Here is an 11,568-nt window from a genome sequence, read left to right on the forward strand (position 1 = left end):
TCTATAAACGCAGGGTGGGCCCTAGCATTTTGGGAGCCCTAAGCAGATTTTCAAAAAAGCCCCCCTCCCCCCCTAATGTGCACATCCTACACTGACACCTTATTGCAAAGCAAAGTTATTTTACTATCATTGAGGTGTTATTATAGCTTTTGTTAATATTTGGAATTATTTTTATATTTTCTGCTGTCATTTTCATTTTAGTTAAAGTTTTAGTAATTTTATTGTTTGTTTTGTTATTTTTATTCGTTTTTGCTGTTTTTAAATGTCTATATAGTTATTCATTTTGATTTTAGTTTTTAGAACATCAACATAAACTAAATGAAAATGAGAAATGTTGCCTTGTCAACTAGCTAAAATAAAATAAGTAGATTTCTTTGTATTTTATTTCAATTAACATTATTTTATTTAAAGTAACGAAAATGTTTTATTAATATTTTGTTTTAGTTTACCATATTAACCCTTAAATGTAAAAATGTAACCCTTAAATGTAAAAATGTACCAAATTGTCTTAATTAGTATCTACTCAGTATATTTTAATACATAAATATGAAGATATATTTATATTTACTTATTAAACATGTTTAACAACATTTTAACCATTTTTAGCTATTTACAAGTTGAACCATTGCTTTATGAAAAATATAATTTATAAAAATTAGTTCGATTAATGCTTTAATAAAGCAAGACCTGGGTTATGAAAATTAAAGAGAATAATTTATTATTACTATTAGTAGTATTGTTATTATCATCATTATTATTATTATTACCACCAAAAATAATTCAGAATAATCTCTTTTCTGGGCTGGCATGTTTAGGCCATATTCAATTGCAAAAATGTATAAGTGTAAAAAAAAGGTTTAATAAAAATATGCTGGTTTTAAAGGATTCGTTCACTTCCAGAACAAAAATTTCCTGATAATTTACTCACCCCCATGTCATCCAAGATGTTCATGTCATTCTGTCTTCAGTCACAAAGAAATTAAGGTTTTTGAGGAAAACATTACAGGATTTTCCAGGATGATGTATCATCCAAGTGGATGCTGCACACTGGTGGTGGTTGAGGAGAGACCCCCACATGATTGTAAAGCTCTTTGGGTGTACAGAAATACACAATAAAGCACTATATAAATGCATCATTCATTCATTCATTTTTCTCCATATAATGGACTTCAATGGTGGCCAACGGGCTGAAGATCCAAATTACAGATTCATTGCAGCTTCTAAGGGCTACACAGGAATAGGGGTCTTATCTAGCGAAACGATCGGTCATTTTCTTAAAATAATACAAATGTATATACGTTTTAACCACAAATGCACATCTTGCACTAGCTCTGTGACGGGCGTCCATAAACTCACGCATTACCTAATCACGTTGTAAACGTCACCTGTGGTTAGCTCTTCATCTGTGTACTAGTTCAAAAAGGTGGGGTAGGACGAAAAACTCCATCTCAATTTTTCCTCCAACTTTTCCACACCCTGTTTAATCTACTTAATGTTAGCGTAACAAATATGTGTAATTACCTATTTAAATAGATTAAGTAGTGTGTATATATATAAAAAATTGTCTTCCCTACATTTTGTCATAGCATAGACTTATAGTTTTGACTCCATACTAGGGTATGTCCTTTCTTGAGCTTAATAAATGTAGCTCATTTTGATTTAGCTGAACATATTAAATTCTGACATGTTTAATAATTAGTGCTGCCATGGTAGAGTTTAGAAATACAAACAGCAGAAACAACCAATATTTATTCATTCATTTAATATGCAGTAGCATTTTCAGACAGACAACGTTACAAAAGACTGATGACCATATCTGTCTGCAACAGTATAACACATTTAAATATAAAGTTAAATATCCAAAACAAGGCTATTAAAGTCCAAATGACCATACCGCTGACTGCTCAGATCTTATCCAATGTTGAAGAAAAGAAAAAAAAAAATGGCAAAGACTAAATAAAAGCACAGAGATCAGTATCTGTATTTGGTTGAGTAATCTTTAGGGGACACTACGAGACCTCGTCCTTTTCTCGCCCCCCTGTAGACGGTCTCAACAATGTCTATCATCTCTTGCTTGTCTTCCATGGTCCAGTTTATCTTGTTGTTGTTACCAGTGCCAAGATCAATCATGATATGCTTGCTCCTGAGATAGATAAGCAAAATCAGAAATAAGTGTTAGCATAAATATACACTGTAAAACTAGAACAACCATTAAGGAAATGACTAATGGTAAATCAGAGCTTGATAATCCACAATACTTAAAGGGGTCATATGATGCGATTACAATTTTTCCTTTCTCTTTGGAGTGTTACAAGATCTTGGTGCATAAAGAAGATCTGTAAAGTTGCAAAGACTAAAGTCTCAAATCCAAAGAGATATTCTTTATAAAAGTTAAGTTAACCACACCTACCTAAAACGACTCGTTCTAACACGCCCCCACATATCTACGTCACTATGTGGTAAGATTTGCATAATGCCACCCAAATGTTCACGCAAAGAAAGGCATAACTTTTATTCTCGCTGTAGTATTGTTGTTGCCGCCGCCATGTCGAGAAGAGCTGCGCGTTTCATTGTGAAAGCGAAACTACTTTGGCCTTCCAAAAGAGGACAATATCCGCTTCGTCATGCCTAGAGCTGATCTGTGCTGCTCCTTCATCGAATCCACCAGCCGCACCGTTCTCAAGCCAGCCGCCTCTGCTCACTCTAAGCCGGCTTCCTCTCACGCTAGGCCGCCGTCTGTTTCGTTGTGAAAGCGAAACTACTTTGGTCTTCCAAAAGAGGACACGACTGCAAATCAGTGGTTAAGTTGTATTTACAACACTGTTCCAGAAAAGTTCAACCCAAATATTCAGATATGTGCAGCACATTTTATGGAGGACTGTTTCCTGATCCTGGGAGAGTAGACTACAATGCCGGCTGTACTGACTCACAGTCTGCAAATACGTTTTCATTTAAAGGATTCGCCACTGATGATTCAAATGCGAGTTTTGAGCAGTGTAGAGTAGCATTTGTAGTTTGTCATTTCTCCGATCACAAATGCAGACATGTTTACGTGGCACGATGCAACGCAACTCGTAAAAAGACAGTATAAGTCATTATAATCAGTAATTATGTCCCCACTGGATGCAACAAATGCCTCGTTTGTAATGGGTTTTCATGTTTTTTGTTTCGTCACGTTGACTGGGACACAGCATCAACAGTATGGTAAGGGGCGTAACATTTCAGTCACACGCTTGAGGTATTCGGCCAATCACAACGCACTGGATAGTTGGCCAATCAGAGCACACCTCACTTTTCAGACCGATGAGCTTTGTAAAAATCAACGCGTTTCAAAAAGGCGGGGCATAGAGGACCAACAATAATGTACAGTATGTGGAAAATAATGAGTTTATGCAGTTTAAAGTTCAAAAACCATTTCATTACACCAAATAATGTTCTTTTTAGCAGCATCATATGACCCCTTTAAGAATCTGTAAAGTACACCACTAGGGGGAGACAAATTTACATTCTGCGCTTATGGGCAAAAAAAAGCAAGCAAGAAGTCTAGAATGTTCCAGAGAGCTGCGGAATAGTGTCCAGTGTACAACAGAAAATTATGATATAAAAAGTAGGGATGGGCTCTTATTTTATTATCGATCCGATACTTTCAAGCCCAGTATCGTCGATAGATACTTCTAAACTAAACTGATATTTAAAATTATTAAAAGAATATATAATCAGTAATTATACTCACTTAATATTAGATTTTAAAGCAGTGTTTTTTAACATTTCATAGGCCTTTGTTTACACTGTCAGAAATAAAATATACTATAATTGTATTTTAGCCGTTTACTGGGGCAGTAACCTCAAAGGTGTAACTATTCCCCTAAAAGAGAGCATATTAGTGCCATACAAGCATGCATGCTTTAAGGGTAGATAAGTTACAAAGGTGCACCTTTGAGGGTACCTCATGAAAAATAAACCTGGTGTTACATAAGTACTAAAATGTATTATTACCATGGTAAATTTGTGGTTACTGCAGTTTTACTACAAATACCGTGGTAAACTGTGGTTACTGTAATAAAACCATGGTTAATTTTTGTAAAAGGCTGCCAGGCTGTTGTACCCCTAAAGGTGTAACTTTAGCATATTTTTTCCTGAGATTTATTAACAGCAATTACAGAATATAACAATCCATTTGAACTTAAAAACCAGTTTAAATAAATTTACTTGCAGAAACTAGCTAATTTAAAATACATATTACATGTACACAAAACTTTGGGGTCAGTATGATTTTGTAATATTTTTTTAAGTCTCATGCTCACCAAGGCTGTACTTATTTGGAGAAGGAAAAAAAAGAGAAAAATAAAAGTAAAAGCAGCAATATTGAGAAATATAACAATTAAAAATAAATATTTTCCATTTTAATATATTTTAAAATGTATTCGTGATCAAAGCTGAATTTTCAGCATCATTACTCCAGTCTTCAGTGTCACATGAACCTTCAGAAATCATTCTAATATTTACTGCTCAAGAAACATTATTATTGCTGCTTCATATTTGTGTGGAAACCGTGATGCACTTTCATTATTTATTTATATTTATATATATAGTAATTCATTTTATATATAGTAACAATGTTATGTAATGTAATGTAATAATGTGGCAATGGTTTCTTAAGTTCTACTTATGCTTCTGATGCTTGTGGGAAACACAGCCCTATTTGAACAAGCACTGTGAGCCATGCGTCAGCAGCGAACACTGTCTGTAATTGATTGGTTCTGTCTTTCAGCATTTGCCTGTGTTCCGATGAGCAGGAGAAACGGTTCTATCCAACACAATTATTCGCTAATATAGTCTATTTTTCCACTTAGCTTATTTTATGCACCGGATTTCTTTTAGTAAATAAAATTAATGGTTAAAAAAATGCACTTTAGAATCAATATTTTTATGTGAGGATCGATCCTTTCGATACAACATCAGTATCGCAAGTATCGATACTTAAGGATCAATCCGCCCATCCCTAATAAAAAGTGAGGCACCATTTCAAAAGACTTTCCACAAGACTAACATGATACAATCACTTACTAACTTTGTCTGTGCAAAGTTACATGCAGTATTATGTCTATCAAATTAACACATTGTTATAAGCCAAAAAACCTTTTAATTTATGCATGATAGTCGCAAAGCTACAAGACAAGGACTTCCTACCTACAGAAAAATTAAGTGCTAAAGATATTTTCTATGGTAATTTGCAACAAATTAGTATATCAATAGAGTGTGTGTGTGTGTGTATATATATATATAAAACGAAGCGTTTGAGAGAGGCGGGGCATAGAGTACCTACAATAATGTACAGTATTTGAAAAATAGTGTTTTTTTAACATTAAAGCATGTCAACAATCTGTTACACCAAAAAATTATCTTTAAAAAAGTATCATATGACCCCTTTAAAGAAATGATCATATGTTGAACTGCTGAATACAATGGATAAATTGACCTGCTGTAGTCATTATACTACCTGAAGACTTACCTGAAAAAGAACATGACTGTGCAGGGATCATACAACTCGTACATCTTGTTGAAATCTGGCACTTCTGTGATATCCACAAGATAAATGACTGCAAAATTCTTCACCTGAGGAAACACGTGATATTAGACATATAAAACATTGATAGACTAACACTAATATACATAATTATTCCCAAAGCATTGGTGTAATGAAAGATCAGCTAAACATAATCATACACCACATAATAGCTGATCTACGTGTTCACGTTCAGTCCGGTGGTTGAATATTAGGACGCTGTAATACCTTTTCGGCGATGCTGTACAACACTTCATCCATTTTCATACACGTAGGGTCCCAATCGTGGCCAAATCGTATAACAATCACACGGTCTTCCTCTGATAAAATAGCCTGGTCCACTTGCCAGCCATTGTGAAGATGAGGGAGCATGTACGACATTTTGAGGGATATCCAAACACACTTCTAAAAAGACACACGAGGTTGTCGTCAAATTCATTTGCTTGAGAACCGCACGCATTGTTTAACTAAACTGTTCAAACGTTATAAAATAGGATGCGATACTAATTGTTTACATTTCACACGTTGGTTTCTCATTAGCAATTAGCTCGGAATTCTAGAAAATAATAGCTCACCCCAACAGAAGTTTTCTTCAGGGAAATATTAGAGCAATGAAAAAGGAGAAAAACTTACCTCACAATTTAAAATAACCTTGTCCTTTAGATTAAGTGTGTATTGTCCGTTTATTAGATCTGAAGTCTTCTTCGCCGTCTTCTTCTTCTCTTGGTTAATGGCGGATTGCAAACAACTTTTATGTGCATACTGCCACCTACTGTACAGGAGTGTGCAACATTATGTCATTTAGAGCAGTGGTTCCCAACCCTGGTCCTGGAGGCACCCCAACACTGCACATTTTGCACGTCTCCTTAATCAAACACACCTGATTCAGGTCATCAGCTCATTAGTTGAGACTCCAACACCTGAAATTGGTGTGTCAGAGAAAGGAGACATGCAACATGTACAGTGTTGGGGTGCCTCCAGGACCAGGGTTGGGAACCACTGATTTAAAGTGTTTTTGAGGAAAATATTCAGCTCATTATCCAACACCTGAAATTGGTGTGTCAGAGAAAGGAGACATGCAACATGTACAGTGTTGGGGTGCCTCCAGGCCTCCAGGAGGGAACCACTGATTTAAAGTGTTTTTGAGGAAAATATTCCAGGATTTTTCTCCATATAATGGACTTCAATGGTGGCCAACGGGCAGAAGATCCAAATTACGGTTTCATTGCAGCTTCAAAGGGCTACACAGGGATAGGGGTCTTATCTAGCGAAACGATTGGTCATTTTCTTAAAATAATACAAATGTATATACGTTTTAACCACAAATGCACATCTTGCACTAGCTCTGTGATGTGCGTCTATAAACTCACGCATTACCTAATCACGTTGTAAACGTCACCTGTGGTTAGCTCTTCATCTGTGTACTAGTTCAAAAAGGTGGGGTAGGACGAAAAACTCCATCTCAATTTTTCCTCCAACTTCAAAATTGTCCGACATCGTTGTTTTACCTTTTTTCTTTGCATGTTCGCTTTGTAAACACGGGTGGTACTTCCTCCTACGTCACGCGTGACCTTTCCAACGTGACTATGTTATGCGTGAAGTCCAGTCGAGCTAGTGCAAGACCAGCATTTGTGATTAATAGAAATTATGATTTAAAGAAAATTCCCGATCGTTTCGCTAGATAAGACCCTTATTCATCGGCTGGGATCGTGTAGCCCTTTGAAGCTGCAATAAAACTGCAATTTGGTCCTTCAGCCCGTTGGCCACCATTGAAGTCCATTATATGGAGAAAAATCCTGGAATATTTTCCTCAAAAACCTTAATTTCTTTGTGACTGAAGACAGAATGACATGAACATCTTGGATGACATGGGGGTGAGTAAATTATCAGGATTTTTTTCATTCTGGCAGTGAACTAATCCTTTAAGTATTTGGTGTTATTTGATAAACACCAAAGTGGATTTAGAAAAAGAAAAAATGAATAGAAAGTGCAGCCTGGTATGGTAACAGCTGCATTTCTGTTGTTCCTCAAGCACCACCTACTGTCAAAGAATGAACTTTCATTTTTATGCAGCCCGTCTGCTGCTTTTGTTCAGGTTAAAGTGAAAATCTGACTGAACTTTTATGTGGCAAACGCGCAGTGTTTGACCACCCCAACACTGCACATTTTGCACGTCTCCTTAATCAAACACACCTGATTCAGGTCATCAGCTCATTAGTTGAGACTCCAACACCTGAAATTGGTGTGTCAGAGAAAGGAGACATGCAACATGTACAGTGTTGGGGTGCCTCCAGGACCAGGGTTGGGAACCACTGATTTAAAGTGTTTTTGAGGAAAATATTCCAGGATTTTTCTCCATATAATGGACTTCAATGGTGGCCAACGGGCAGAAGATCCAAATTACGGTTTCATTGCAGCTTCAAAGGGCTACACAGGGATAGGGGTCTTATCTAGCGAAACGATTGGTCATTTTCTTAAAATAATACAAATGTATATACGTTTTAACCACAAATGCACATCTTGCACTAGCTCTGTGATGTGCGTCTATAAACTCACGCATTACCTAATCACGTTGTAAACGTCACCTGTGGTTAGCTCTTCGTCTGTGTACTAGTTCAAAAAGGTGGGGTAGGACGAAAAACTCCATCTCAATTTTTCCTCCAACTTCAAAATTGTCCGACATCGTTGTTTTACCTTTTTTCTTTGCATGTTCGCTTTGTAAACACGGGTGGTACTTCCTCCTACGTCACGCGTGACCTTTCCAACGTGACTATGTTATGCGTGAAGTCCAGTCGAGCTAGTGCAAGACCAGCATTTGTGATTAATAGAAATTATGATTTAAAGAAAATTCCCGATCGTTTCGCTAGATAAGACCCTTATTCATCGGCTGGGATCGTGTAGCCCTTTGAAGCTGCAATAAAACTGCAATTTGGTCCTTCAGCCCGTTGGCCACCATTGAAGTCCATTATATGGAGAAAAATCCTGGAATATTTTCCTCAAAAACCTTAATTTCTTTGTGACTGAAGACAGAATGACATGAACATCTTGGATGACATGGGGGTGAGTAAATTATCAGGATTTTTTTCATTCTGGCAGTGAACTAATCCTTTAAGTATTTGGTGTTATTTGATAAACACCAAAGTGGATTTAGAAAAAGAAAAAATGAATAGAAAGTGCAGCCTGGTATGGTAACAGCTGCATTTCTGTTGTTCCTCAAGCACCACCTACTGTCAAAGAATGAACTTTCATTTTTATGCAGCCCGTCTGCTGCTTTTGTTCAGGTTAAAGTGAAAATCTGACTGAACTTTTATGTGGCAAACGCGCAGTGTTTGACGCAAAAAATAAGCTAAAATGTCAAACACTGCAAAAATTTTATGAAAAATAAGCTAATGTGCGCCCTAAAAATCTAAACCATTCGAACATTAAGATATCTAGAATTATTCACATATTTTAAGTGCCCACGATAACAATACCGTTCATGCTTATTACTGTTGTTACATTGGCAAAGCGTGTCTTCAAAGCGATCAAAGCAAAATGCTGAATTAAACCGATAAGACAATAAGACACTACATTTTAATATAGAAAATATATGATCAATACTCTAGGTTAATGGTTTTATGATTCACTGATAAACGTAAGTTCAATAAATGATTTATTGATTCACTAAAACAGAAAATATACTCCCGCTTATTGCCAGTTAACAATGTAACTTGCAATGGGCCCCAGTGAATGAAGCTTTTTGTTGGTCAAATTGATAACACTCGACTCACCGAAACGAATCAAATCCTAATCACCAGAATACAGCTATGATTGTACTATAAAATACAAAAAAGCAATTCACCCACACCGTTTAATCTACTTATTGTTAGCATAACAAATATGTGTAATTACCTATTTAAATAGATTTAGTGTATATATACACACAAATATATAATTATTGTCTTCACTACATTGTCATAGCATAGATTTATAGTTTCGACTCCATACTAGGGTATGTCCTTCCTTGAGCTTAATAATAAATGTAGCTCATTGATTTAGCTGAACATATTAAATTCTGACATGTTTAATAATTAGTGCTGCCATGGAAGAGTTTAGAAATACAAACAGCAGAAACACAACCAATATTTATTCATTCATTTAATATGCAGTAGCATTTTCAGACAGACAACGTTACAAAAGACTGATGACCATATCTGTCTGCAACAGTATAACACATTTAAATATAAAGTTAAATATCCAAAACAAGGCTATTAAAGTCCAAATGACCATAACGCTGACTGCTCAGATCTTATCCAATGTTGAAGAAAAGAGAAAAAAAAAAAATGGCAAAGACTAAATAAAAGCACAGAGATCAGTATCTGTATTTGGTTGAGTAATCTTTAGGGGACACTACGAGACCTCGTCCTTTTCTCGCCCCCCTGTAGACGGTCTCAACAATGTCTATCATCTCTTGCTTGTCTTCCATGGTCCAGTTTATCTTGTTGTTGTTACCAGTGCCAAGATCAATCATGATATGCTTGCTCCTGAGATAGATAAGCAAAATCAGAAATAAGTGTTAGCATAAATATACACTGTAAAACTAGAACCATTAAAAGAAATGACTAATGGTAAATCAGAGCTTGTTAATCCACAATATTTAAGAATCTGTAAAGTACACCACTAGGTGGAGACAACTACATTCTGCGCTTATGGGCAAAAAAAAGCAAGCAAGAAGTCTAGAATGTTCCAGAGAGCTGCCGAATAGTGTCCGATACAACAGAAAATAATGATATAAAAAGTAAGGATGGGCTCTTATTTTATTTTCGATCCGATACTTTCAAGCCCAGTATCGTCTATCGATACTTCTAAACTAAACTGATATTTTAAATTATTAAAAAGAATATATAATCAGGACTTATACTCACTTAATATTAGATTTTAAAACAGTGTTTAACATTTCATAGGCCTTTTTTGTTTACACTGTCAGAAATAAAATATACTATAAATTGTATTTTAGCCGTTTACTGGGGCAGTAACCTCAAAGGTGCAACTATTCCCCTAAAAGAGAGCATATTAGTGCCATACAAGCATGCATGCTTTAAGGGTAGATAAGTTACAAAGGTGCACCTTTGAGGGTACCTCATGAAAAATAAACCTGGTGTTACATAAGTACTAAAATGTATTATTACCATGGTAAATTTGTGGTTACTGCAGTTTTACTACAAATACCGTGGTAAACTGTGGTTACTGTAATAAAACCATGGTTAATTTTTGTAAAAGGCTGCCAGGCTGTTGTACCCCTAAAGGTGAAACTTTAGCATATTTTTTTCTGACAGATTTATTAACCGCAATTACAGACTATAACACAATCCATTTGAACTTTTAACAACCAGTTTAAATATATTTACTTGCAGAAACTAGCTAATTTAAAATACATATTACATGTACACAAAAGTTTGGGGTCAGTAAAATTTTGCTTTTTTTTTTTAAAAGTCTCATGCTCACCAAGGCTGTACTTATTTGAAGAAAAAAAACATAAAAGCAGCAATATTGAGAAATAAATTAAAAATAAATATTTTCTATTTTAATATATTTTAAAATGTATCCGTGATCAAAGCTGAATTTTTAGCATCATTGCTCCAGTCTTCAGTGTCACATGAACCTTCAGAAATCATTCTAATACAGGTGCATCTCAAATTAGAATGTCGTGGAAAAGTTCATTTATTTCAGTAATTCAACTCAAATTGTGAAACTCGTGTATTAAATAAATTCAATGCACACAGACTGAAGTAGTTTAAGTCTTTGGTTCTTTTAATTGTGATGATTTTGGCTCACATTCAACAAAAACCCACCAATTCACTATCTCAACAAATTAGAATATGGTGACATGCCAATCAGCTAATCAACTCAAAACACCTGCAAAGGTTTCCTGAGCCTTCAAAATGGTCTCTCAGGTTGGTTCACTAGGCTACACAATCATGGGGAAGACTGCCGATCTGACAGTTGTCCAGAAGACAATCATT

The 11,568-nt window shown here is 35.6% G+C and overlaps 2 protein-coding genes across 2 annotated transcripts in view; both read right to left on the minus strand.

The window, feature by feature from the left end:
• Positions 1-1,775: 1,775 nt before the first annotated feature.
• LOC107593623 (thioredoxin-like protein 4A) lies at positions 1,776-6,366 on the minus strand. The gene is made up of 4 exons (XM_016283422.1): positions 6,200-6,366; positions 5,795-5,971; positions 5,513-5,616; positions 1,776-2,143 (listed from the first exon to the last, which is right to left on the minus strand). The coding sequence occupies exons 2-4, from the start codon at positions 5,945-5,947 to the stop codon at positions 1,972-1,974; spliced, it is 429 nt and encodes a 142-aa protein (XP_016138908.1). The 5' UTR covers positions 5,948-5,971; positions 6,200-6,366; the 3' UTR covers positions 1,776-1,971.
• Positions 6,367-9,688: 3,322 nt separating this feature from the next.
• LOC107593624 (thioredoxin-like protein 4A) overlaps positions 9,689-11,568 on the minus strand; it is a 4,502-nt gene continuing 2,622 nt past the window's right edge. The window contains exon 4 of the mRNA XM_016283423.1: positions 9,689-10,089. Within this exon, the coding sequence (XP_016138909.1) occupies positions 9,918-10,089 (172 nt within the window). The 3' untranslated portion in view covers positions 9,689-9,917. The remainder of the gene's footprint in view (positions 10,090-11,568) is intronic.

This window comes from Sinocyclocheilus grahami, unplaced genomic scaffold (genome assembly GCF_001515645.1).
Source record: "Sinocyclocheilus grahami isolate Dianchi unplaced genomic scaffold, SAMN03320097.WGS_v1.1 scaffold174.1, whole genome shotgun sequence".
Taxonomy (NCBI): Eukaryota; Metazoa; Chordata; class Actinopteri; order Cypriniformes; family Cyprinidae; genus Sinocyclocheilus; species Sinocyclocheilus grahami.